Source organism: Pelmatolapia mariae, linkage group LG9, assembly GCF_036321145.2.
Source record: "Pelmatolapia mariae isolate MD_Pm_ZW linkage group LG9, Pm_UMD_F_2, whole genome shotgun sequence".
Classification (NCBI taxonomy): domain Eukaryota; kingdom Metazoa; phylum Chordata; class Actinopteri; order Cichliformes; family Cichlidae; genus Pelmatolapia; species Pelmatolapia mariae.
Genome location: NC_086235.1, coordinates 17,423,428 through 17,450,614, shown reverse-complemented (window position 1 = coordinate 17,450,614; position 27,187 = coordinate 17,423,428). Strand labels below are relative to the sequence as shown.

The following is a 27,187-nucleotide window of genomic DNA, read 5'->3' as shown; positions in this document are numbered from 1 at the left end:
AGCATTGTGGGCTAGGCCATATCAGCGGCCACTCAACCAGCTACCAAGAAAGCCTACCAGCTGCTGCTGCAGTTACAGTTTCCGTACTCAGGCAAGGAAAACAGGAGGAACAGCTACAATCGGGTGGCTATTTGGGCGGATATTTCCTTCTTTCAGGTAGGCTCGACATGAATTAGGTGGTAGGGCCGCTTGGCTCCAGTTTGCTGAAAGAAAGAAAGAAAGAAAGAGCGGCGAAAAGCGTTTGTCGTGTGTTGCCGCATCGAGTACATCTAGTACATGTGGGGATGCTGTGGTGGAGTCACCCAGTATGTCCCCTGCTAATGTTGGAATCATTTAGGATATATTAAGGTTATTTTTATACAGAAATGTAGTTTTCGTTTGTGTCCGAGAGGCTGTTTTTCAGGATACTACCCCATAGTTAAGCTAGCGTGTGAGAATAACGAGTGGATCTCTTGCCTTTTTGCCTGCCCGCTGCCGTAAATTTTGAGTTAGCTCAGGCTAAAATAAATAAATAATTAAAAAACAAAACAAAAAAACACAGTCCGTCTATACAAACTATTTAATAAATTCAGGGGTGTATGACAGCATGATAAACTTGTATTTGGTACCAGTGATGCTATAAATGCCAGTCTAACGCTAACGTTAGCCAGCATAGACTACAGTCGGATATTAAATTAAGACTACCATAGAGAGATTTCTGCTTTTGTGTAATATCACTGCTGTCTTTTTTTTTTAATATATACATATATTTATATTAGTTGATTTGTTTTGGAAATTTAGACGGCTAAAACTATTCCCATTCCGCTTTAAGACTTTTCTCGAAGTTTCTGTTAAACCGATGCGGGGGGAGAGGTTCACAAGTTAGGGCTCCAGCTGGGATATCTCAGATTGGTCTGTTGACATTAGTTAGCTTCCAGAAAGTGTTCTGGAGAGAAAATAAACACGTTTTCAGTGGGACGAGAGAGGGGGGGGGAATTGACTATAGTTTGTTTAGCACGTTTTTGGCTGCTATTGGTTACAGAACACGGGGGGGGGGACAGGAAGTGGCCACTGACTAAGTTCGGACTCATCTGGCTGATTAGCGGCAGTAAAGTTTTAATGTCGTTGGGTGACCTGTTTTTGCACTCTTGAAAGAACACCAGGCCAACATCTTTTATTCAAATAAAACAGGTTTTATTTTTATTTTTTCTCCCCTAAGTTTATGAAGAGTTATAAACTGATATTTGGATTGTCAGCACAGTACATCTGAAAACAAGTTCTCATTAAGCAGTTACTAAAATAACCACTAACTGCTGCCATATGAGGGTCTATCAAAGCCAGGTTTGGTCTTGTTTTGGTAAGGGCCTAATATTAAATAATTAATTATTTTAAAAGGAGCCATGTGACTTAAAGACAGAGGAGTCAGTCCTCCCCAAAGGGTCTAGTTTGGCCCACTGGATGGTTTTGTGTGGAAGATGTAGCAAAGTCATTAACTGTTCCAGTTTTCCCAGTTAAATGCTGTGTTATTTCAGTATTTTGAAAAATCTGTTAGTGACTGGTCCAGTCCATTTCATATAACGCAATTGTAATTGCGCACGTAATTGCGACCTGGACCCCGGGATAGATTTTATTGTCAACCAACTGCAAGGGCCTGGGAAGGATCACGGTTATCGGTCAAGTGTTTCGTGGCTACAAATTAGTATTTCGTGCGCACGTTATACCCATTTCGTGGGCACGAAGTAGTATTTTGTGGCCACAATTTATTTGTTTTTTGGACCATGTCATCAGAGGGGCTCCATACAATATAACCAGTGATACACTTATTGTGCAGATTGATTTTTATTTCATTTCTTGGTGGTTCCAAAGTTATTCAGATCCACCTAACAAGGGAAGTTCTCTTATTTGATCTCAGGAGGAGACACAAATACCTGGTGTTTTTAAAAAACGATTAGAAAAACCAACACATTACAGAAAAACGAATGGATGCAAATCAAATGCCAATACTCATTCTGGTTTAAATGCCAAGGTATAAAAATGAGTTTTTAGATGGGTTTTGAAGATGTCGAGTGTTGGAAAACTCCTAATTTGAAGGGGTAATCTGTACCTGACTTTAGGGGAAGCTACAGGAAAGGCCTGATCTCCTCTGTAAGGGGGGATCAGGCCAGGGATCAGTCATTAAGATGTTTTACAGGTATTCACAGTTTCATTTCCAGTCATCTTTAAGTGAGGATCAACTTCCTCCTTTGGTTAACTAGTAGACCAAATTAGTACAATAAGTCCAGTTCAAACAGGTGGCGGCTTCATTTTTGTTGCGGTATTGCCACATCAGGGCGTATTACCCGTTGACAGTCTTCTGATGAACCAAGCCTCTTATGAGGTTTTCGTTGAGTGACGCACTGTTGGTTTGTCGTTCTGTATTGTTCTGAGTTTGACAATTTGATGGCTTGCAGTTTCATTTTGAAGTCCCTCATGTTATCTTATCAAAGCAAATGTTCTCATTGCTTTGTGTTTTATTTTCTGACATACAGTAAGTCTCTATACCACTCCTTTCAGTATGCTTTACAGCATGTAGCTTGCCACCTTCGACTTTGATTTTTGTTGCTGACCGATTCCAGCAAATTGAATGTCTGAGTAACTATAGAACCATTACAACAACATTAAGCTGTCAAGCTATGTTAAATAACACTATTGAGCCTTTGTTAAATATGAAATGAACATTGGTCGTATCCTCCTAAAGCAGAATTCCTGTTGCTGTCTTTGTTTTAGGTTACATAGGTGAAGAGTGAAGGATTTTGTGTATACCAGCTACACAGACATGAAGACGTACAGTTCTTTGAAATGCTTGGCAGTCCACAAGTAGAGTGCTGATTACTGGAAAAGGTTGCTTGAATAGCAAAGAGCAATGGTCATTGTGATGAGGAGATGGGATGAAAAGAATGTTTAAGCAGCAAACAAAGACTATAGGTGGACAGTTGTCATTGTCTTTAACACCTGGTTTCACTTTACTTCACTTTAAAGACGTCTTGTGTCTGTTATGACTTCTGTGGAAGAGGAAAAGCTAAATACCAACAATAGCATAAACTCAGCAGTGGGAGTAGCCAGCACTACCGGTTGTTCAACATTTATTTCTTTTTTTGCCAGTGCCCTCTGATCAAGATCATGCACCTATAATATATAGAAAATGGTCTGCAAAGTGCCACATAGGACCAAGAGGTACAGCAGATTTTGAGGTCTTTGGTCTTTTTTATTTTAAATGAAATGAGGGGTTTAAAAAAAAAAAAAAAAAAAAAAAAAAGATTATCCCATTTGCTGAAATTTGGGTTTCTCTGTCCAGCAAGAAGGCACTCACTGTTTACTGTAAATGAGGTCTTCTGTGGTAAACATGTTTCCACTGATAGTAAGTGGACTGTACGCTCCTGTACTGCTTAAAAACAAATGCTTTTGTCATTGCCATATAGTTTCAGGTAAGAAACAGGCTGTGTTGTGTTTAGCTGTCATCTGATTCTCTGTTCTGTCAGATGTAATTTGTGTTATGTCCTGGACTCAGCTGCCTAGAGCCTGTTTTATCCAGTGCTCTTGTCTTGTTAATATCACATTTTTAGTGGTGTTTGAGTGCTCTTGGACGCTGACAGAAATACTTCAGATGCCTTTTTCCGATTACATAGTTGCCCTAAAAACACAACGGATTTTATAACCCGACTTCCACAGATGCAAACCATAAGGCTGAAGTCTAATCTGAGATTTCGATCAGCAGATAAACCCTTGGGCTGGTCTGTGGTGAAATAACTTGGGGGGTTTTGTGGAAACAGAAGTCGTTAAAACATTTACGAGACTTCTGTCTGTACCCTCAGCAGCTGCTGATACTAGACTGAAGCGTATAATAAATATGCTGTTTCTTCAACACTGATCGTATGTGATGGTCATCATTTTTGAACTTTTATATGCTCAAGAATGATGGTCTTAAACTGGGTTTTCTCTTTCTAATGAAAGGGATTCTGATCATACACGCTTTTTAAAAAGGATATTTGTACATTTTATCCCAAATTATTCAGTCAGAGTGGACATCTAACCTTCAGTAGGCTCAATAGAACTAAATTGAACAGTTCAGATATGCCTGATGACTACAGAGCATCTCCATCTCCACAGGCTTAAATACAAACCTCAGTAACAGCTAGTCTTATTCAGTCAATATTTACTTATAACTATATCAATATCTGTAAATGACTATGACAAAAACAAAACAGTAAAACATTTTTAAGTCATAACATGTACACCTTGAGTGCTCTTAACGTACTGCATATAAAGTGTTTTCACATTATGTTTAACTCTTCAGTCTAATGTGTTTGAATGTGAGTGAAAACTTGTAGAAACATGCTCTTGAAACTTGGACTCAGGCAATGATTTATGCTGTGTAATGGAATTTACCTGAATGATTATAGATCAGTCATACACTACGACCAAGAATAGACCACATTCAATAAATGATAATGTCTCAAATGGCACAAAAAAGTCTGACAGTCCAAATAAAATAGTGTTGCTTGTTGTACTCCTGCTACTTTGTAATCACTGCTTTGGAGGACCACTCCAGTGTTCGAAAAGGGGGGGGGGGGGGGGGGGGGGGCGAGTTTCTCCTTACATATAAGGCAGATCACAGTTCCACCAAATTCAACAAAAAAATACTGTAATGTCCATCTTTGTTGAATTTTTCCCTGTTTGTCATCCACTCTTCTTTTAGGTTTGGAAAGCAACTTCTTCTGCTGATGCTACTTTTTCTTCTTCTCCTGCTGCTTCTTCACAATATCTACCTTAATCTAATCAAACCTGCACTTACTTTGCAATGAGAAATTGTAAATTATGAAAGAATATGTCATCTTACTATATAATTTTTTTTTTCTTCCTGACTTTACTGACTTTCGCACAGTTGATAAGGACCTCTAATAAGTTGTAATGTCATTGTTCCTACAACCCAGTAACTCTGAACAAACAGGGGTTTCCTTCCTTTTAAGGATTTTATTTTCCTGGGGAAAGGACTGCATGCAGACTGACACACAGAATAAGCTGAGGATTTCTAACACTTGTGTAGCTGTATAATGTACCACAAAGTCCCACAGCATACCTGGACATGTCTCAAAGCACACCATTTGGAGAACCAGAAAGTGGACTGTTGTGCAAGTATAACAATACCCTGAGGATTACAGGGATTTATAAGTGGACCAACTACAGCAACTGTAGTTGGTCCACTTATAAATTTAGATTAAGATACTTAATTTGTCATTTTATAAAGAAACAATGAAATTGAATTTGTTTACTTTGTTTCAACCACTGGTAAGAGGTAAAACCAGCTTTTAAAAGAGACACAAAAACTAATGTGCCAGACTGTGTTTACATTACATAAGGATAATGTCTCTGTGAAATAAAGCAGAATTGGCTAATGTCTTATCTATGATTCTGCCAATGCGAAGCTCTGATGCTCCTTTTATAGGCTCAAGTATTTCTTAAGCCCAACAGGACCAGCACAGTTTCGCTCGTACTGGCAGTATCGTAAAGTATAAATGCAAACAACGATGAATACTCTGCGGCTCTTCAGTAAAGAGTCTCGTTCATCGACAGTTACATAATATTGCTCCTTCAAGGGTGATCTCAGTTGGCACACCAGTACGGCACAGCTGAGAAAACTTAAACCAATGTTGTTGTAATCTCTTGCTGCTCAGCTTGCCTGCATGTGTTTCCTCCAAAGTATTGTGTTGATTCCTGTTGGGTTGATCTTACATAAGAGAGGTGCACCGAGAGGTCAGGTCATTATTGATTGCTTATTTTTGTCACCCTTTGTCCAAAAATTAGACTCCTGACCCTCATCAGTACACGTGTCACAGGGTAGGTGGTGGGTTTGAGAGCCTTGCCTTGTGGTTTTGATAAGAAATGAAAATGGAAAATTTGCCAGTGCCGTGACTCATTTAAAGTCATGGGAGCCGCCAAGCTGTCAGCAACCTGGTGTACACTCCAAATAGTGTTAACTTTGTTGGACCAGTGGTCAAATTCCAAAGACATTCACTTTGTGGCATCAATTACTGTCTGCTGTAGGGATTTTTACCAGTTGAATGAACTAATTATTATGCCTTGTCTATGATTTCAACATTAGTTAGTTGTAATTCATATTTTAAGGTCTTTAAAACGATTAGGTTTGATTTTTGAATGGTGCAGGAACCAAATTACTGCAGTGTACGGCTATAGTGGAGAAGGTTAGCTTCTTGTATATGCTATGGGATTCATCAGTTGTGAGATTGTGTCCATTATATTTAATTACATTGCACAGCATGTCTCTTTGGGTTTTTTTTTTTTGTTTTGTTTGTTTAATACTCAGTTTTAACAAAAAGATAAAAACTGCAGAAATCTTTGTTTTTCAGAAAAATTTGCTTTGTAGTGCACTTTTACAATAGCTTATTTTAGGAAAATAGAAAAAAAACAAACCCTGGTGGTCTGCTGTTTGTCTGCATTTACAGCCATCACCTTTGCTTAATTGATGCATTATGGGATTGACTGGACCCACATGTGCTTACTCTGAGGCATAACAGGAATCAAGTTCATTTACATTAGCTGTGTAATGCAAGCAAAGGGCACATGCAAGCATGAATGCACTCTTAATGCTCTGCGCAGTACTGCAAAGCGCATCTCTAGAAGTCGCTTGTGTCCACTAAATCCCAACTGCCGTGGGGGCGCTGGTGATGGGTGAGCGGGTCAGTTATGGCTCAAGTGAGGGAGATAAAAGTAGATATGAGTCAGGACACTGGTTTGTTTTTTACAAAACTCAGAAGGTCATCCCTTTTTATATTTAGATTGCGGGCTAAATTAGTGTCAGGTTAGATGGAGGTTGTATGATAAAGTATCAGAGGGAGATTTGGAATTGCTGCCTTACTTGGATATATGAAGGAGAGTTTAGTGCCTGTGCCCATGTCCCCACCAGGAGACACTCGTTGGCACTACTTTGTGCCAAACACCCCCAACCCCCCACATAACAGACACAAACACAATCTATCTGCAAAGGCCACAGGTTATAAATAGCTAACAAATAGAACACAGTGGACTCCAGTAGTCCTCACTGGTTTGTTTTTATATCTTTCAGTACAACAACTAATACATCCCTCAATGAAAAGTAGGATTTTGGCCTGTTTTCCTTACAAACACATTAAGGATAAATATGTGGTAGTAGTAGTGCAACAGCCTTTTTGTCCTATAAAATAAAGACCTGAATGCAACCATACAGGACAAGCTGAAATGTTTCTCACCTTTAAGTAAAATAAGAGTTTCAGAGGGAAATTTGGTAATTTCATCACCCTGGATCCAAAATAAGGACCTGTTCTCACAGTTAGCTTATATTTATAGATCTAGCTTAAAAAGAAGAAGCTATAAACTCAGTACTGATGTTCAAAGTCAGTTTTGTTTTCGCACGTTTCTGAAAAATGAGTATCGGGGTGAAGGAGAAGAGGCAGGCTTTATAATATAGTATTCATTTGAAACGTGTGGCTGCTCTTGCATATATGCATTTTAAAAAGTAATTTTAGTTTGGTCATAGGTTTCCAAAATATGACGCATGGCTTGAAATCAATTTGATTTACACTTTGAGTGGTTATATTTATGTCTAGGCATTAATGAAAACACTTTAGTTGGTTTCTTTAGGTTAACTTAAGGCTACAGCTGTTTGTTCACAACTTGGCTAGCACATGTAAAGAACAGGCTTCTAGTAGGGACCATGTATACATATGATATAAAAGAGCTGCTGTGAATCAAAGAGCTGGAGTCCATTGGTAATAGTTCCCTGCTAGTGTCATGCATTGAGGAAGTGCTACACAGTGAATGTAGAAGTTATTTTGATGTATTTCTTAACCTTGGAAAAGGTATTCGATTATTTCAGATAATAGTTCATTTAACTATAGATGCCTGTTTCATCTTGTTTTAGGGGGTAGGGTTTACAGTGCATTCATAAACACACCCACAAGTAACTCAATGAAAAGTATGTATTTATTTTTTGCTAATAATTTTTAGGTTGTAAGGTTTTAGGTTGTAGCTGAAACTAGGGGTAGGTGATATATCGAATATACTCGATGTATTGCAAGTTTTCCCGCGTACGACAGTATAAATTGCCATGGCAATCTTAAGCTGTCTGCATGTAATTCAGTTTTTCTTTTTTTTCTTTTTTGTTTTCCCCTCCCACACGGTGCAAATGCATCATTAATCTCCCCGTCCCAATGTTTGGATTTCACAAGGAGGATGTTGAGCAAAAATGCAGTAATTTGCATAACATGCAGTAAAACTATTGCCGCAAAAGGTAGCAGTACCACGAATTTATTCCACCAGCTGTAAAGTTATCTACTGAAAAATTAAGAATGTTTTAAACACATGGTAGCGTTTCAGCACACACCAAAGAAAATGTTAAATAAACCAGCTCTGATACCTGTGACTGTTCTTGGTCAGACTTTTTTATAGTCACTGTCTAGACTTTTGATTTGTAATTTGAGTTCATCACATATTTTATTTTACAGTTTTATATGTTATATGCTGTAAACACAAAAGAGCATCTTTTTAATTTCATTTGTTGTATTTTGTCTAGTGAATTATTACTTGATGCACTTGTTTGTCGCTATGATCTTTCGTTTGTTTAAGGTTTAGTGTTGACCACAGAAAGAGACTTACTGTCACAGTATTGTCATTTGTGAAAAACCTCTCTGTGCAACTGATGGTTAAAAATGGTTAAAATAAAACTTCATTCATTCAGATTTTTTGTATTCAAAGTAGAAAATTTGGAATGAGTATACCAGTGCAATTGTTCAACATATCATGATATATATCGTGTATCACGATATAGCTAAAAAATATCATGATATGAGATTTTCCTTGGATCACCCAGCCCTAGCTGAAGTGACCTAGCTAAACTTGAAAAGTTATTTATTAGCTGTAAGAGTGGTAAGCCAGGTTACGCAATATTTGTTTATTGTGTATTGGAAATGGCAATAAACAAGTTCTCAAGCAATAAAATGCAGCGCATTACCTTTGTAGCTTTCACAGTTTGAAGCACGTCAGTGAACAATTGTTGAACTCTTAATTGTAGGATGGATGGCCACTTTATTAGTCCTTTTCTTTTATCCTTTATTATTTCTCCCCATTGACTTATTTTTAATTCTGCAGACTTGTTTCATATCCATACAGAGTCCAATGTCTACTGCTTTTTACGGTGAATATTTCACTAAGATCAAGGTCATGGATGTTTTATATCTCTCTGCTTGATGCAGGTTTGTAAAGCTACAAAAAAATTGTAAATGTGGTGCTAAACTTGGAGGACTTGAATGTCTTCTGATACTTTTAACCAGACCAGTTGTGTCTTGTTTTTCATAACTCTAACCTTAGATCATGATTTAAAAAGAAAAAAAAAGTGATTCATGGTCTTTATAGCTGGCTCCAAAATTCAAAAGAAAGACATGTTTCATACTTTCTCTCTTTCAGCTTCAGGGTGAAGGATGATCCCCCGGTTATTATGCAATTTTGCTTGGCTTGGATTAGCTTAACTTCTCTGTCCCCGGTATTGCTATTTCAGTGCAGTGCAATATTGTTGGGTATTTCCACCCTTTTTAATGCCAGCAGCCCCCTCCCTCCCCTTTACAAGCATACCCCTCTGGACTGGAAGGGCTGTATCTTACTCGTCACACATGGCTGTTGCAGAGTCTTGGGCTTTATCTTGTAACATGTCTTAACAGAACATTACTGTTTCCACAGAGGCTACTCGCTCAAGACCCTCAAGTAAAACAGCACCCACAGACACACAGACAGAGCCATGGTGGACTACTACCAGATACTAGGAGTCCAGAAAAATGCGACGCAAGAGGACATCAAGAAAGCGTAAGTCCCCCTCGAGTGTTTTGTGCTCCGTTTTCTGCCAGTGTTGACGTTAAATGTCGGCCACTTGTAGGGCGTAATAGGTTAATTATATCCCTCTGTCGCTGTATAAACTGACACAGGGAGAGGGAGAAATGAGAGAGTGCACTGCAGAAATGTTCCACTCTTCTTCCTGTAACCTTGCTCTTGTCAAATACCTTCCACCTTCAATCACCCACCACTGCTCACCCACTGATCAGGCTCGTTCCAGTTAATTATACTTCCTCGGTGGTTTCTCAATAACAGCAGTTTGTTTGGACATGTGAAGAGGAGAGGCAATGCTAATGCTGAGGACAGAAATAAGCCTGCTTCAAATCAGGCATGTGCTCCAAGAGCTCCATTAAGTTATTTTGGGTAATGCGGTGAAAACAAGTAAGAGAGGAGGAAACTATTGAGCAGTATGGATCATCCTAGCCAAGAATAGCCATTTGCCAAAAATATGTTACAGAAAGATAATGTATCATGTTTTTTAACTCTAGATTCAGTCTGTACAAACTAGATGACCCAAGCTCTTTTTGTGGGAAATCCCAGGCGAAACTGCCCTTTTCATTAACGATCATTATATTATCATGAAGTTGATATTTATCCAATATCGTGATGATAGATATACGTCTTTTTTTAAAGTTTATTACAAATTAGAAATTATTGGCACACTAACTTTACTAAACCTAAACACTATCTGTTTAAGGTAATGGTTATTAGCATGTCTGCATTTGGCCTAAAATACAACCTCACAAAGCTGCTGCGATGCTTGGAGACTCATTTATCGTGTCTGTTTATTAAATTTAGTGGGTATTAAATTATAGTCAGAAGCTCTAATGTTAATACAAAGCTCAGTTTTGTAATAAGATAAAGTTCACTTTATTCAGCCCAAAAGTTGGGAAATGACTGAGTCACAGCAGCCAAAGCATTAGATGCAACTTGTAGCAAAATGGCTTTTAATAAAATAAAATCACTTGATAAAATATGACAAAACACATCTAAGCAAGGTTAAAGAATTGCAAAAGAAGTACAACTAAATAAGAACTTACTGGATAAAAGTCAAAGTGTAATACAATATGAAGGTTAGTAAGTAAAGAAAATTTCTGCTGTGGATTTTTCCCGTGAACTTCTGGCTACAAAGATGTCAGAGATGTAGAGGTATGTTACACAATTACCAACAGTGCTGCATGCATGGAGTCCAACTGAACTGTGACCAGGCTTTAGTCAGCAAGATAATGTCACAGATTACAACAAAGACTGCTGGCTATAGGTCTGTAATGGATTGAATCCCTGGATTGTGTAAAGCCTTGCTGACTTTCAGTCCCTTGTCTTGTTCGAACATCTTTGTGTGTGTGTGCTGCTGAGCTTAAAAACAAACAGCTGATGCAGCATAAGCCGCTGTGCGAGGCCCGCGCTGATTGTCAGTGCAGTGTCAGGCAGGCTGTCTTTGTTACTTCTGCTTGGGTGGTGAGAAGGACACGCAGCGTGTGTCTGCTGTAGTCATGTGAAATTGTGTTTCTGATCGGGGGGAGGGGGGCGTGTTATCTCTGTCATACGTACGTAAACGATTTCCACCCCTATATCAAGACATGACGACTCGTTCTTGACTCTGTGTGTGTTTTGACTTTATGGTGTTTGTATTTCAGTTACAGAAAATTGGCACTGAAATGGCATCCAGACAAGAACCCTGACAACAAGGATGAGGCAGAGAAAAGATTCAAAGAGCTGTCAGAGGCGTATGAAGTTCTCTCAGACGGTGAGACTTCAGAACAAGAAGCTGATGTATCTCAAGTGCACTATTTGAAATGAGCTGTATTGAAGCCATTACTGTCTCAGATGTGAAGCTTGTGCTATTAAGAAACTGACATTTTGCTCGTGTTGTATAAATACGAGGGTAGAGACATGTTCAAAAAGTGTTGTTACCATCAACGTGACACATTTTTGGAAACCAATACTAAAAAAACACAATTATTCTGTGCCTCACATTGAGAGCTATAACAGCTGTAAGTTATTTACATTATTTTCTTTTTTTGGTTATAATTGATCGAATTTTCTTTAAAAATCTTTTAGTAAAACTGACAGAAAACAGTGATGTGCTTTAGCGTTTCCAGATGTGAAGGTTAGATTGTTTTTGTTGTTTTTTCAGCCATTGATCTAGAGCCCAGAAATCTGACATTTTAAGACATAGGAAAGTAGTGAGTTGCCACTCTGGAAATGCCAAGTCATTAAATATAATATTAATTCTCATTATCGCTTTCACACTAATGCCAGTGTTATATTTGCCATAATTGAGCAGCCTTTGTTTGGCCTATTTTCTTGAATGGATGAGTAAAGATTGGCCACAGGTGATGCCCCTCTAATTTAAATGTAAGCATCATTTTTCAGTTTCATAGCAGTCACTGGATCAAAAGATGCAGGGATAGCTGGGATTTTTAAGAAGTTATCCCATCCTGATAGTGGTGCTATAACTGGAATGTAAACTGGGATGGTGGGTTTAGTTTTTACTTTCTTTCTTACTTGAGATTAGGCAACTATCAATTTACTCTATAGTAGAGATGGCACGATAACACTTTTTTAATGTCCGATACCGATATCATAAATTTAGATATCAGACGATACTGATATGATTCCAATATAGTCTATTTTATAATCAATAAAACTGTTTTTAATGTCTTGCTGAATTTTGTTCATACTCAAGTTTTAAAAAACAAAACACTAAAGCTATTCTATTATACCTGTGTGTGTGTGTGGGGGGGAAATACACTGCACCCAAAATATTTTGCAGTTCAGCAATACTGATCTTTTTATTTTAACTTTTAGCATAACTTTAAACTTAAGTATTTAAAGTTTATATTTAAAAAGTAATTCAAAATGCAATTTTATGCAGATTTTGAAAACTCTTTGATTGTGAAAAAAAGAAGTGCAATATGAGCACAAAATAATGTTTATATTCAACAACTTTTAAAAAAAAGCAGCTTGCAGAATGGACCCTTTTATATGTAAAACTTAACATAGATAGACATCCAGAATGGAAAGCAATGCAAATAAATACAAACACGGCATCATGAAGCTCATCTTTCATCAAGATGGATGTCAGTGTAAGCTGTTTCTATCACATTTAATCTGAGACTGAATTTTGTGAAATTTCTATACAAAACTTAACCATTTAAAGCCTGAATCAGGAAATACTTGCCAGAAAATTCAAATTTTTTGAAAATGGTGTTTATTTAACTTTCTTTTGTTTAATGTTTTGTAATTGTTTAAAAAATAAATCGCGTTTTAATTTCCATATATGACATTTAATTTGTATCATATTTGCTTGTTTTTTTTGTTTTGTTTTTTTTATTGCTTAAAAAATTATGCAATTTATTTAGGTTTGTCAGGGGGAGAAATTCACACTGATGATGTTGAAGTCCCAAAAACTGGCAAAAAAAAAAAAATGTATCAAATATGATACACTAGGGAATAAAGGGTTAACACAAGTATGGGGGGGAAAAAAGGGGGGGGGGGTTTCATAGGGTTTTTTTTTTTGTTGTTTTTTTTTTGTTTTTTCCTTTCAAAAACCATGAAACTGTTTAGTCAGCACCAATGCGTTTTGCAAAGTAATACTTGAGTCTGTCCATTGTACGGTCCGACTTCACAAAGCAAGATTTGTCCAAATCCCCTTTACTGATTAAATTAGTTGGAACAAGTCTTTGAATTATTAATAAATTAATAAAAGCTTGGTGTGAAACAGAGCCACTCAATTAGTTATTGTGGTCGATATTAAGATCATAAATGCTTTTGACTGGATTTTCTTTAACGCTGTTTAGTTTATCTGGGTTAATTATAATTTAAAAAATGTCTACTGAATTAAATTTACTGCATACTGCTGGTAGTGAATCTGGACTTTTACGGAGGGTCAAATGTGAGAGTATTATTTAGTATTATTCATCTCGTTTAACTTGCTTTAATAATTGGAAGCTAAAATTGTAATTTAAAATAAAAATTCAGTGGATTGCACAGCTGTAGTCTGAAATAGCACAATACTGTCTCTAGTCATTTTCTTGGAATTACTTGGTAGTCTTATTCAGTGAAAATTAAAAGAGGCTGTTAGCTTGAGGCCATCATGTATTAAGTCTGGAGTCTTTCACGATCCTAACAGAGGTTTATAATGCAGGAAGGAGGGCGCTTCAGCTTCAGTTGCTCCAAGTTGTTTCTCATCTCATGTAAAGTCCTTCTCTTTCTATTGCAGAAAGCAAGAGGAATGTTTATGACCGATATGGCAAAGAAGGCCTCTCAGGTGGCGGAGGAGGAGGAGGAGGTAAGGAGATATCCGTTAAGGTTTCCATATTCATAAGTTTATCAGTTACTTTAAGTATGAAATGCCGACATGCATCAGGTGGAAACAGCAGGACATTTGGTATTTGCATTGGTGCTTTGACAGCTTGTAATGATAGCTGTGTTTGCAATGTTATCTTTGTTGAAGTGTGGTGCCATTTATAAGCCTTGTTTCTTTTCAATGTTTAATAGGAGGCCATTATGACCACTTCGGCAGCAGCTTCACATTCCGCAACCCCGATGACGTTTTCAGGGAATTCTTCGGCGGCAGAGATCCATTTACAGATTTATTCGGTAAGCCATTTCTGTGCGTGCACTTAAGAGGCACTGATGGGATGTTGTTTTCAGAACTGAAAGAGGGACTGAGGGGATGTGCTTTGGCTATTATTAACTTCATAATTTTATCTAGTCCAGAATATTCACGGATGACCTAAAAATGCTCAGAGACACAGAGCATCCACCAGGCCCCAGTTATCTGTATGTTAAACATAGATTTTTCTATTTCCTAATTAGTTTGCCTATTAGCACACAGCTCCTGCTGTGTAGATTGAGCGTTAGACCCAGGAAGCCTTCAGGAAAGCCTGTTGCTAATCCCCCACAGGACTGTAATGTGCATTTCCAATGCACTAAGCACTCTTCGCTTCACCTCACTAAATGTCACATGAAAGAAAACGCTGAGTATCCCCGCTGGATGTTGGCTTCAACCTCATTACATTTCCTCGGTTAGTTAATTAATTAGGATTTAGATCTTTCATTTTATGAGCCTTTGTTCACATAATCTTTATGATAAATTCAAACAAATATACACCCACACTTATTGACAGGTTTGTTCCACTCTTCATTTTCCTTTGCACAAGTTTAGATGAGTTACATGAGAGACAAAACTATAGTAAGCTTTGTAACAAAGAGTAAGGAGCGAAGAGCTAGTTGATCTTAACTGATTGAAGTCACCGTGTCTTGAGGTGCCATCCAGTTCATCCTTTGAAGAGTGCCAATATTTGCGTTCAGTGTGATCTAGTAAAACAAGTTTAGTTGCTTTACCAGGTTGTCTGCGTTCAGCAAAAGGCCGATTGGAAGGCATGTGTAGTTCACCCTGTGTGCCTCTAAATATGGAGTTCAGACGCAGGCAGACGATGGATTTGAGAGTCTGCATCACTCAACTGGAATGCTTTCAAAAATAGCTTCCGTATTAAAACAAAAGCAGATGTAATAACGGCAAGTGTGTGTCTGTGTGCGCGCTGTGTGTCAGAGCGCATGTAAAACACGATATAATTCGAACACTCGAGCACGGCTGTGCATTTTGGACTTGACATGAAAAATTTAAATATTAAAAATCATTAAATATGACGCTTAAATAAGAACCACAGAACTGGAGCTAGAAGGGAGTCGTCATGTTTCATTATGTAAACTTGTCCTTCTGAACACGGGTAAGCACAGCTGTTGCTGTTTGCGCTCTTCGGTAAACAGTGAGAGCAAAAATGGCAAACCATGGAGTCTGCACGCAGAAGAGTGAAGTTTATCTGCAGTTAAACTAGAGTTTAAACCTTATTTTGCGTGATTGGTATGCACCTGGAGAAGGTTTTAAAGTCATCTGTCCTTAGTTTATTTAATCTCTTGTTGGTGTGTATTCCCTTTTTAAAGAGACATTTGGGGTTTCTTGATTTTTATTAAGATGGCAAATCAGAGGAAGATTGACATATGTTTTAAAAGCCCATCAAGCCTGGAGTCCTGACTGTCCAGCAGCTGGTCCGGTGGATCTGTCACTCGGCTACCTCAGAGCGTCCAGCAGACTGCGGGCGGGGTGTGTTTGGAGACAAAAACAGAATCGCACAGTGCTGAGGGCCTAGCTGCCTGCCAAGAACAGCACACTCTTATTCTCAGATGAAAATGTGAAGACGTGGACGAGGAGCAGATGACTGTTTTATACTACTGCTTTTAAAACACAGCTTATACAATTCAGTTTTCTAAACTGTTTTCATATATTCAGACCGCCTTGTTAAATCCCCCCTGCTTTTGTACACTGGGACACTGCCCTTTCACTTTCTTCATGCTCTGTGAGGTGTTACACAGGCGTGGCACATTCTTGGCTGTTTAATCTCCAGTCTGTGCTTGACATCTCTTTTTAAGTTCTGCCAGAGTACATGAGCACGAGAGCGTGTTCCTTCTACTTAAGAATGACTCAGCTTTTCTTCCAGCTATCTATATGTGTGCCACTATAACAATAATTAAATCACAGTCCGAGTGTTTAAACGGCCTTCCTCCGCACTCCCGTTCCTCACTTTCTCCCAGCGAAGCCTGCTGTCATTCTGACCTCTTTGCAAGAGCTCAGCTGTCTCCTCTAAGGTCTTTAAGGTAAATGGACAGTAATGTGGTTGCAATAGCAGTCAGCGGATACTCTTATTTTAGGCTTTCAGTCAGAGGGAACAAGCAAAGCTTTCTTGCCACTGCCTCAGTACATTCAAGGTTGAAGGAGGAGTCTTCTTTCAGCAAATGGTGCCAGTGATCCAGCCTTATCCTGCTGGGCTGACCCAGATTGGCAGAGCACAATTAGTAGGGCGTCCACAGGGCTTTAGGAGGAGAATTAGTGGTCGGCACTTTTACAGTTTAGGGATAAGATTGTTCCAGAAATTGCAAACGGATGCTCTGATATTCACCACAGCCTTAAATTTTTTTTTGTTTTGTTTCATTTGTATCAGGTACTTAAATATTTTAGGAGCTGGCAACTGGCTGGCTGTACTCAAGGGGAAAAAACTGTACTTCCTGTCCAGCTCCAAAGCACCACACAGACATAGTTTGAGACTGCTGGAAGGAAAGCAAAGCTAAAGATATTCCTGACTTTATCCTCTTGTGAGCAAGTGCCTCTCACCTGACCTCCTCAGAATAAGATGATATTTTGTGCATAATGGTACTCAAAAAAAAAAAAAACTAAAGGAACACCTAGAAAATGCATCAGATCTCAGTTGGGAATAAAAACATGCTGAATGTCTAAAATTATCAGCCTACAGAGGGCTGAATTAAAAAACACACCAAAAATCAAAGTGAAAGAAGTGATGCTGCAGGCTAGTCCGTTTAGCTAAAATGTCATTGCAGCAACTGAGAAATGGTACTCTGTCATTTATATAGCCTCCATGTGTCTGCCCTGGGGACAGACACATGGAGGCTCCCAGTCCTGGGCCAGGTAATCACTGAACCCTTGGGCGGTTTGAGATGCACCCTGGTAGCATCAGACGGACTGAAACATGATGTCTCAGAGGTGTCCTATTGGATTTAGGTCAGGCCAGCATGGGGGGCATTCAGTACTGTTGATTCCTTCATCCTCCTGGAACAGCCTGAATATATTCTACCCACATGAGGCCGGGCATTGTGTACCACGAGGAACCCAGGACCCACTGTACTAACACGGGGTCTCCTGCTCCTCCTTTCGCAAAGGAGCAGTGATAGTCCTGCTGATGGGTTAAGGACCTCCAGCTCTCCAGAGCTCTTGAGACTGGTGACTAGGTGACAGCAGACCGTTTGGCAGTGATGTGTCCATTTAAGCGAGCATGTATACCATAACAAGGTGAAAGTGATAACATGTCAGATTAAACGTGGAGTTTTGTCCCTGCTCCTGAAAGATGTTCTGTGTTACTCACAAATTACTCTGATTTCCTTCACAGCTGATGATCCCTTTGATGATTTCTTTGGAGGCAGTCGCAGTCGCCAGAGGGGGGCAAGGATGGGTGGATCGCTCTTTGGTTTTGGGGGCTTTCCAGCATTTGGAGGTAGCTTTGGTGGATTTGATTCAGGTGAGTACATAGAGAGGATTATTGAACAAAAGAGGAAAAATTTCCCTATTTTAGTTCTCTTCTCTAATGTTTGTCTTCTGTTAGGTTTTAGCTCATTTGGAGACATGGGTGGGGGAGGATTCACCTCCTTCTCTTCATCATCATTTGGCGGCGGCGGCGGGGGAGGAGGAGGAATGGGTAACTTTAAATCTGTATCAACCTCCACCAAATTCGTCAACGGCAGAAGGATTACCACAAAACGGTACCCAAATGTTCAACTCTGCAATCTTTATTATTCTGTCTTCTTGATTTCCAAAGTGTATTTTGTTTTTTTATTTTATTTATTTATTTATTTTATTTTATTTTTACGTCTGACAGGATCGTTGAGAACGGCCAGGAGCGGGTTGAAGTGGTAGAGGACGGTCAGTTAAAATCTCTAACTGTTAATGGTAAGGAGCAGCTCCTAAGACTGGATAACAAGTAATTATCTCGCCTCAACATAGTTTTGTCATCTGGAAATCTCCGGCAGTCGGTCTCTCCTCTCTGTGTCCTCCTGCATCTCATTTCCCAAAGAACAATTTTCTCATTTTAGTTTAGCTGTGAGGGGAGGCAAGAGACGTTTCCACAGTATTTGTATATTTGTATTTATTCCATTACTTTTGCGGGACCAGCTTGCTGGGAATTATGTTTTTGTTTTCTACAGTAAATTGAATTGTACTTTAACTTCTGCGACAGAGCTGGATACGTACTATACGTATATATAAATATTTTTTTTCCTTTCGGGGTGTATATTGTCTTTGTTGTTGGAGGGGGGGGAAAAGGTAACACAAGATGCTGTACATTTGACTTATGCATGTCATTTTTGCTCTTTACATTTGACCAGTTTAACAAGTGAATGAGGAAAGCTTAACCACCTCACCCTAATGTCTTTAACTTGGACTTCACCTTGCTAACCTGTTTGCTATTACCATGTTCACGCGTGTGTAATAATATGAACAGATCATTAATAAATTAATTGTAACAATGTGCATTTTTCTCACTTTTGCATTTTTGTTTGTGTATTTTGGGGGGAAAGGACACACAGTGTGTTTTTGGTTTGTTTGTGCATGATCGCCGATTCCCAGCACTGTTACCAGACGCACAGGGTCTTTGTACAAAGAACAGCAAAATAAAAAGTTCAGATTTAGGCAATAAACTTTGTGCAACGTGAAGGGAAGTGCTGCTGCAGTCACCCTGGTGTCTGTGTGATGCTGTTTCTTTGCTTGAGTGACTTTCTTTATTGCCTCACTCTTCCTGGATGTGTGAGTCTTCTGCTTGCGCCCGTTCAATGTTTAAAAGCTGCTTCACACAACCGCAATAAAGGAAACCGCAGCGGCTGCTTCTTTCGCACACTCACTCTCAGTCAGAGCTCACCTTGCGCTTCATTTTGTAACCCACTAATGCCTCAGTTTCAGTGCAGGTCACTACACGATGCACTGTTTGCTTTTCACTAAAATAACGCTCCTAATCATTTTACCAAGAGATCATGAGGAAAACAGCAAAGATAACACACCCTGATTTTTTTTTTTTTTTTTTCCTCTTCACCCCCCCTCATGTGTGGTAGGTATGCTTTACCTTTAGGTGAAATTGAAGCAACACCCTCCCTTCTGTTTCGTTTCTACCTCTGCCTCACCCTTTATGGCAGTTTTATGCGCTATCGTAAAAGTGCTGATGGTGGCCCTGATCTGATCCAAGGTAGAAGTAACTGGGCTGATCAGTTTGGTAAACAGCTGTGTCAGATAATAGCAGAGATAATCCTTGATTACAAGCACACAAACATGTTGTGTTCGGAGGCATTAAAGGTAGGTGTGTGTGTGTGCGCACGCTTGCACAAACATTTGACATGATAGACTCAGTTAAACTGGGTTATGTGTATGACTGCAGTTTGTTTTGAGGTCACTGTGCACAGAGTGTGTGTGTTTAAGGAATGTGCTCGGGGCTAGTTTATTTACACAAGCCCCGCTGCATATTTTTGCAAAAGAGCAATCAGGAGTGGGAAAGCAAAGAAGAAGCAAAGGGCAGGGTGAGGCTTTAAAACTGAAATGTTGATGCAGAAACACAATTTGGTGCCTGCGTTTCTGTTTCAGTGCTGTGAAGACCACCTATCATCCTATTTGACTCTTTCACCCCCCCCCCCCGCAAACCGCTGATTTCAGATGCGCGTGCGCAGTCCTGTTGCTAGGTGACACTGCAGCCCTGTATGCTCTCTTTCTCTTGTTTTCCCACTCATATCTCTGTATGTGTAAATGTGCTGCATACATTAGGGATTGTTGTTGCTAATGTAGATGAGGATTATTAGGCTGCACCAAGAAGCAACGAAAATTTGGACACCATATTTGATCACATTAATATGATCTCGATGTCCTGTGGTGGCCTAATAATTTTATTTTATTTTTTCTTAAAGCGATTAAGCCTTTTTAGTCGCTTTCGCTCTTCTTTTAAAAGGTGTTACCTGAGCAGGGATTGTATCTGTGGTACTATAGCTCCCTCTCCTGGACACTCAGGTTGTGTAATTTATTAGATTAACTACAGTTCCCAGAACACCGACGCTCTAAACAGGAAGTGTAATTTTGCCGCTGCTTTAGTGACTTTTTCTTTTTATATTGGCACTATTTAAAGTAATAAAGTATGCCGAATGATCTATCAGCCCTCTGTATTGATGGCATATCAATACATGCACAGACAGTTATCAGAGGATTATTGTCATAGCGTGAAAAGCTAAAAATGAGGTAAATCTTAATCAGGTTCCGCTATAAAAAGCGTCTTTTTGTTTGTTTGATATTTTTTTATCTCATTTATTCTTGTTTATTAGCAAAAGGTTTACCTGGTGCAAGTCTAAAATGTGTTCATCTATAATATATGCTTGGATTAAACACATTTTGACGCCTTGAATGATTAAAAAAAATAAAAAAAAAACATTTGAAAAATTAATTATCTACTTGTGTTGATATTCAAGGGAAATTTAAATTTGTTTTTCTATTTAACCTTTATTTATACTGGTTGTCCCATTGAGACGCAATGTCTCATTTACAAGAGAGACCTTTTCCCGACAAACATTAAAATTACAACAATAAAAGATACAATAAATTACCTTGCTGCTTATTTTATTTAAATTAAAAATGGGTCTCAATGTGTAGAATTTGGCGAAAATGCCGCATTAAATGTAGAATTTGGCGAAAATGCCGCATTAAATAAAGAATATAAATTAAATTTGCTTCATGATGTTTCCTATTAAAGAAGATTAATTGTTGCTTTTTTTTTAAACCGCACGTTTCAATGTGAAGGTGGCCACTAGGTGACGCTGTTTGTGAGCAATAGACAGCAGGACGTCATGATTTCTCTGAGAGCAAAAGCTCACAACATCTGGAGCCTTGTTGAAATAAATGGAGCAACAAGTGACATATGTGTCTTTTAAATTAAATTAAAATAAAACACAGAAGAAGCCCATCGGTGTTCATAATTTGAATATCAAAACATTTTTGCAGTAAAAATAAAGGCCCTTTATTTCTGTAACAGGCCATTGTAGTGATTAAGGTGTGAAGACCAAGGTCCTGCAGCTCTCTTTCTCTCCATCCATCTATTCCAGTATGACACGTTACTGTGATTTCCTGTCCCATGTCATGAGAGATGGCTTCCTGTTGGCTGAAAGCAGCATCCTGTTTTAATCCCCCCCTCTCTCCGCCTCGCCCGCTTGACAGCTTAGCATGAAACCTGAAGCCATTGGTCACTTTATGAACGATGGCAAAGATAAGCTGCCAGTTTCCCTTTGGCTGTGTCTCTACAAGACCGTATCTCCCTGTGCTCTGCAGCAGAGTCGCATCAACACGCCACCAGATGTCTTGAACCTGGGGAAGGTGGACTGTTGAAAATAATCTGGTCTGTGGTTGTAGTTGTCATATAGGGTTAACGTCCTTCTGAACAGTGATTTATTTTAAGCTTCCACAGTTGACAACTAAAGCTCCAGCCTGCTGCAAGTAAGGCTGCCTTTGTCAGTCACACATGGATTTTGTGTCTGTGTGCGTTTGCGTGTTAACCTGGGCGTTTACGCCTGTGCTCCTGCATTTCAGTCTAGACGGTGTGCTTGAAGCAGGCTTTATACACACACACACAGCATTGTTCAGCCTGCAGACAAATGACAGGCACTCTCAAGACAATAGCTGCAAATGAAAGCATCCAGGAACTCAACTGTGTTCACTCAAATGAAGTCCTTGATGCAGAAAATAAAAGGCTGCCTTTATGAACACACACACAAAAAAATCTCATTATCATCACTGCTTTTTGATATTGTTGTTGTTGAAATTAATTAACTGCTGATGGATTATGGAACTTGATAGCAGAAGGAATCTTATCACTGGACCTCTAATGGATGCAAATATTGATCCCCAGGAGTAAAGGAGGCTGGGACGAAGCACGCAACCTTGAAGTCACATGCATTTTGGCTTAATCCAGCCGTCTAACCTCACCTGATAGGATCCTGAGACAAATGCAGGTTGGGATTAGTCCCCCCCCCCGCCCGCACACCCCCTCCCTTCGAACTGCAGCCTTGAGAATAAAGCCACCAATTGTCCTGTTGTCTGGTGGTCTGCTGGGAGCAGGTGCCTCCATGTGGGGGTCAGCTCGTTTACATCTTTTTGTGTGTGTGTGTTTGTGTGTGTGTGAGTTCAGTTTAAAAAAAAAAAAGCCGATTTGTAAACTCTAGAGTGAAGAAATTCAAGTCTGGGGTTAAAACGGACGCCTAAAGTTTAGAGAAAATAACTACATTCAGCCAGTTTTAACCTTAAAGCATTTGTGACAAAAAAGAAATTGGGCTTAGGTCAGAATGGATGACCCGCAGTAATAAGATCCCTATTCAGAGGGAACAGAAATCCAGCAAAGGTTTTTTGTCTCTGTTAAGGCCTGAGCTCAAGCAGTCGTGTTTGATTGCTTCAAAACCCCCTTGAGCACCACCTGAAAGCATCTAAAGATCTCCCTCTAAAAATCCCATCGACCTAAAGCGAAGAGAAAACATGGAGGACACCTTTAGAAGGATTATGTTTATGCTCGTGCAGGTACAGTAGACGGCGGCTCAAACGAAGCTGACGGGCCTCTGATGACTTCTGATGAGTTTAATGCTGGACTGTTACACACTGTGCAGGGGATTTTCTATTTTTATTTTGTATTTTTTGGGGGGTGGGGTGCTGCTGCAGACCCTCCTCTAAATGGGACTGGGTTCAGCACGGCGAGCATCTGGCCTCCTTTCTTCTCCTCTCCACTGCCTTAATTACACAACACAATAGCGATGAGATCTGCCTGTAATCTCCCAGCATAATAAGTCCCCCCCTTCCAACCCACCCACCCTCCCTTCTCCTATACCCTGTCTGCCACTAATTCAATATAAATGTAAATTACCTTGAGAAAAGAATAACCAAATCTCATTTTATTTACATGACTAATCACAATAAAGTCAGGCAGATGAAATATGAATGAAATATATGGTTGGGGTGTGAAAGAAAAAGGGGTCCGTGTAGCCTTGGGGACTCTTTGAACCTCTCGTTTTATCTCATCTTTCTTGTTTCTTGTTGGTTACATCAATATACCTTTTGGACTGAACTTGGTGTAATAGATGTGTGTATCTAGTTTTTTTTTTTTACCACCCCTCTCTCTCGCTGCCTGATTGTATTCACACTGCCAAGAGCATGAGAAGGTAATATGTTTTCCTTTCAGCTCACTTCACATCTCATGTCAGAAGGCTGGAATTCTCAGAGGCTACGTGGGGGGTGGGGTTGGTTGGGTGGGGGGTGGGGGTTTAATGTTGATTTAAACACCTCGGGCAAACCATCCAGACAGCGAGGAGCTTAGGTGTGATTCATTGCCACTCTGCTCTGCTCACACCCACAGACGTCTCAGCTGAGGACCCCATGGAGGACTTTCGCCGCCGCAGACAGAACACGCTTCCTGGCCTGGGCCTGCACCAGCGTCACCTGAGGAACTCTGCCCAGAACCCACCAGAGGAAGAGGGGGAGAGCCCCGGACAAACGAGAGGTCCGCCCACCCGCCCGTGTAGGGCTGATTAATTACCAGCACACATAGGCCCACCCCCTTTAAAGAGCAGAGTCTTAATAAGCGCAGCTAATTGTCTGCTTTTGTGTTTGATGGCCACACAAAGGAGGATGACGAAGAGTGGCGTGTTTGATTGGCAGATGTAAACAGAGAGGACAGAGATGTTCATTAGGCAGCTCTGTTCTAGCTCGCAGTAACGACCAGGGGTCAGAGTCCAACCTCTGTTTTCCTTCATGGGGTCAGGAAGTCATGCACAAAAGCTGAGCAATTATCTGCAACACGCAGCCGCTGAATGCTTTATAATAGCGGCTTCGTTAGTTAAGGAGGGGACTTTTAATTTCACTGTACATAGTTCCTGCTGCGACACAAACAAAGGCCCTAATTCTCTCCCTGAGATAATGACACAAACTACTTAAATATGGGTCCTCAGAGAGAGGAGTGGTTTTAAGTGCTGCTGCAAACTAAAGCTCAGAGTTTTAACTGCGAGTAGGAACCCTTCATACTGCTACAGGCAGCCTCTGATATATTTACCGATAGGTGATCAATCCTTTACAAAGACAGCTTTTAGTTGCCAAAACCAGGGTGATTTAAATTTGGAGAAAAATGCTGATAGGTCCATTCAAGATTTCTCTTAATTTCCACTTATGCATTATGCATTACACCTAGAGGAGCTGCTCGCTCATGAAGCTCCCTGCACACAGTTTTTGTGCTGATGTTAAAGAGTCCACAGAGCATTGCTGACTTTTACACACCATCCTCCTCAGGACTCAGAGACCCCACTCTGTAACTTTACGTGATCTGCTGCTTTGTGGGTGTGGTTCCTAAATGCTTCCACTTTGCAATATTGCCACGTGATTATCGAATATCTAGGTGGGAAGAAATTTAACAAACTGACTTGTTGCAGAAATGGCATCCGATCACAGTATCATGCTTGAATTTAACAAGCTCATTACAACAACCCATTCTTTCACAATTGTTTGTAAAGACATGTTGTGTGGCTACCTGTCAGGTTTCTTTAGTTTTTATTTTTTACACTTGTGGCAGTGGGACTGAAAATACCTGAATTCAAAGAGTAAGAAGTGTGACATGATACTGTTGTCCAAGGATACACTGGAGACAAAAACTTTAATCTACTTTCACCGGGAAACTTTATTAGCTAAACCTTTTCAAGCCAATGACGTAGCAGTAGCTCACTGCATTTATGTAAACAGTCAAATGCTGATAAAGTTCAAACTGAGCATTAAAATGGGCAAGAAAGGTGATTTAAGTAACTTTGAACGTGGCATGGTTGTTGAGTCCAGACAGGCTGGTTTGAGTATTTCAGTAACAGCTTATATACTGAGATTTTCCCACACAACCACCTCTGCCTAGTGAGCGGTATTTAGTTAGCTGAGAATGGCCAGACTGCTTCAAGCAGTAAGGAAAGTGACAGTAACTCAGACCTTAGTTGTCTGCAGAGGAGCATCTCTGAACGTACAGTGTGTTATAAGCAGATGGGCTACAGCAGCAGAAGACCACACTTGGTGCCACGTGACCAACATGGAAACACTGATTTATCCTGACTTGTTTTGAAAGTTCAGGCTGGAGGCGTTGGTATAATGCTTTATGGGATATATATTGTTTTTAGCAATTAATTTAAATCCACAGCCTATCTTAGTGTTGTTGCAGACTATGTCCATCCCTTTATGACCACACATCATTAAAATGAGTTCATTGTACTCAAATGGCCTCCACAGTCACCAGATCTGAATCCAATGAAGCATCTTTGTGATACTATTGTGTCGATATGATCCAAAACCTCAGAGGACTGTTTGACTCTATGCAGTTAATGCAATTAAGGCAGTTCAGAAGTAAGACAACAAACCTGTATAAGCAAGATGTAATGCTTCACGTCCAGTGATTGTGATTCAGATTATGAATGTGTTGCTTAGTGTATTTCTCTACAGTAATTGGACTACTCAGTGAAATCTGAGTCATTTTACTGAAGCTATGAGCTCAAAAAAGCCTCATAACTCATGAAGGACACAGGCACACACTGATCACGATCAAAAACTAAGTCCAACCATCTCACTAACCCGACTGTCTTCAGTCAAAACACAGAAAATCAGTAACTCTACTGCTTCTATCCAATAAAGACACATTCATTTAAAACTCATATAAAAGCATCATCAACAATCAGCAGGAGGGGTGTAGTGTAGTGTAGTGACGTGAACTCTTTACAGTCTCTTCCCAAATCTGATGCAGTTGAAGTTTTTCTGCACATTTTGCTCGAATCACCACAAGAACGGTGTCTCACTGTGCTCCAGAGCTGTTATGTCTCGGGAAATTTAAATGACAGGGACACTGTGACCAAGCTAATCCACTCTTAAGAGTCCTGCAAGTGGTTTATTCACATTAATAAAACTATTATTTACAACTCATAAAGTTTAAATAAGCTAAAAAGTGAAAGCGAGAATAAATATGATGATTCTAATGATTTTTTTCCCTTTTTCTTTTAATTTGAAGGACACACAGACAACAAGAGGAAGAAACTGTGGCTAAAGGAGGCAGAATCCAAAAAGAAAAGAGCTCCTCGACACTTCCCGTGGTTCAGTGGATTTGGTGCCTTCTTTTAAACGCTTACACACACACATAGTGGTCGGCAGAAGTGCCATCCATCAATCATATGTGGCATTAGTTCATCCTCGCTTTGTATCAGGGGCCCAGCAGCCCCACCGTTGCACCACATCTCTCTCTGTTTATCAGCTGCAGACCTCACTTCAACGTTTTGTCCTCTTCTGTTCGAGATACATTTTAGTAGCTGTTGCTGTATTTATCGCGTGGATGTACAGAGAGCGTCCAGAACTTAAATTACTCTCTTGAACTTTTCCACTGTTTGCAGCGTGTTTTTTGGGGGAGTGATTTTGTGTTTGAAAGGGTTCAAGTGGAAGTAGAATTACAGTATCGAGCCTTGTTTATAAGAAGCATGAAAATTACTGCGCTAATACTGTGCAGCGTGTGAGAATAAGCGAAGGTCAAAACTATTCAGCCAATCCTTCGTTCAGCAGAGAAAAGGCGAGAGAGTAAAATGAGAATGAAAGAGAAGAGTGAGCTTTATTACGGAGGGACTGACGTTTCTTGCTCACTCCCACATAAAACTC

At 39.7% G+C, this 27,187-nt stretch overlaps 1 protein-coding gene across 2 annotated transcripts; it reads left to right on the top strand.

The window, feature by feature from the left end:
* On the top strand, positions 1-26,914 carry dnajb6b (DnaJ heat shock protein family (Hsp40) member B6b). Of its 2 annotated transcripts, XM_063483854.1 has the most exons (10): positions 1-156; positions 9,745-9,867; positions 11,532-11,641; positions 14,120-14,188; positions 14,398-14,499; positions 17,862-17,990; positions 18,075-18,231; positions 18,348-18,418; positions 23,886-24,029; positions 26,553-26,914. In XM_063483854.1, the coding sequence occupies exons 2-10, from the start codon at positions 9,803-9,805 to the stop codon at positions 26,660-26,662; spliced, it is 957 nt and encodes a 318-aa protein (XP_063339924.1). In that variant the 5' UTR covers positions 1-156; positions 9,745-9,802; the 3' UTR covers positions 26,663-26,914. The 2 variants fall into 2 exon arrangements, with proteins under 2 accessions (XP_063339924.1, XP_063339925.1); XM_063483855.1 differs by lacking the exons at positions 23,886-24,029; positions 26,553-26,914 and having other exon boundaries at positions 3-156; positions 18,348-18,999.
* The last annotated feature ends 273 nt before the right edge of the window (positions 26,915-27,187 follow it).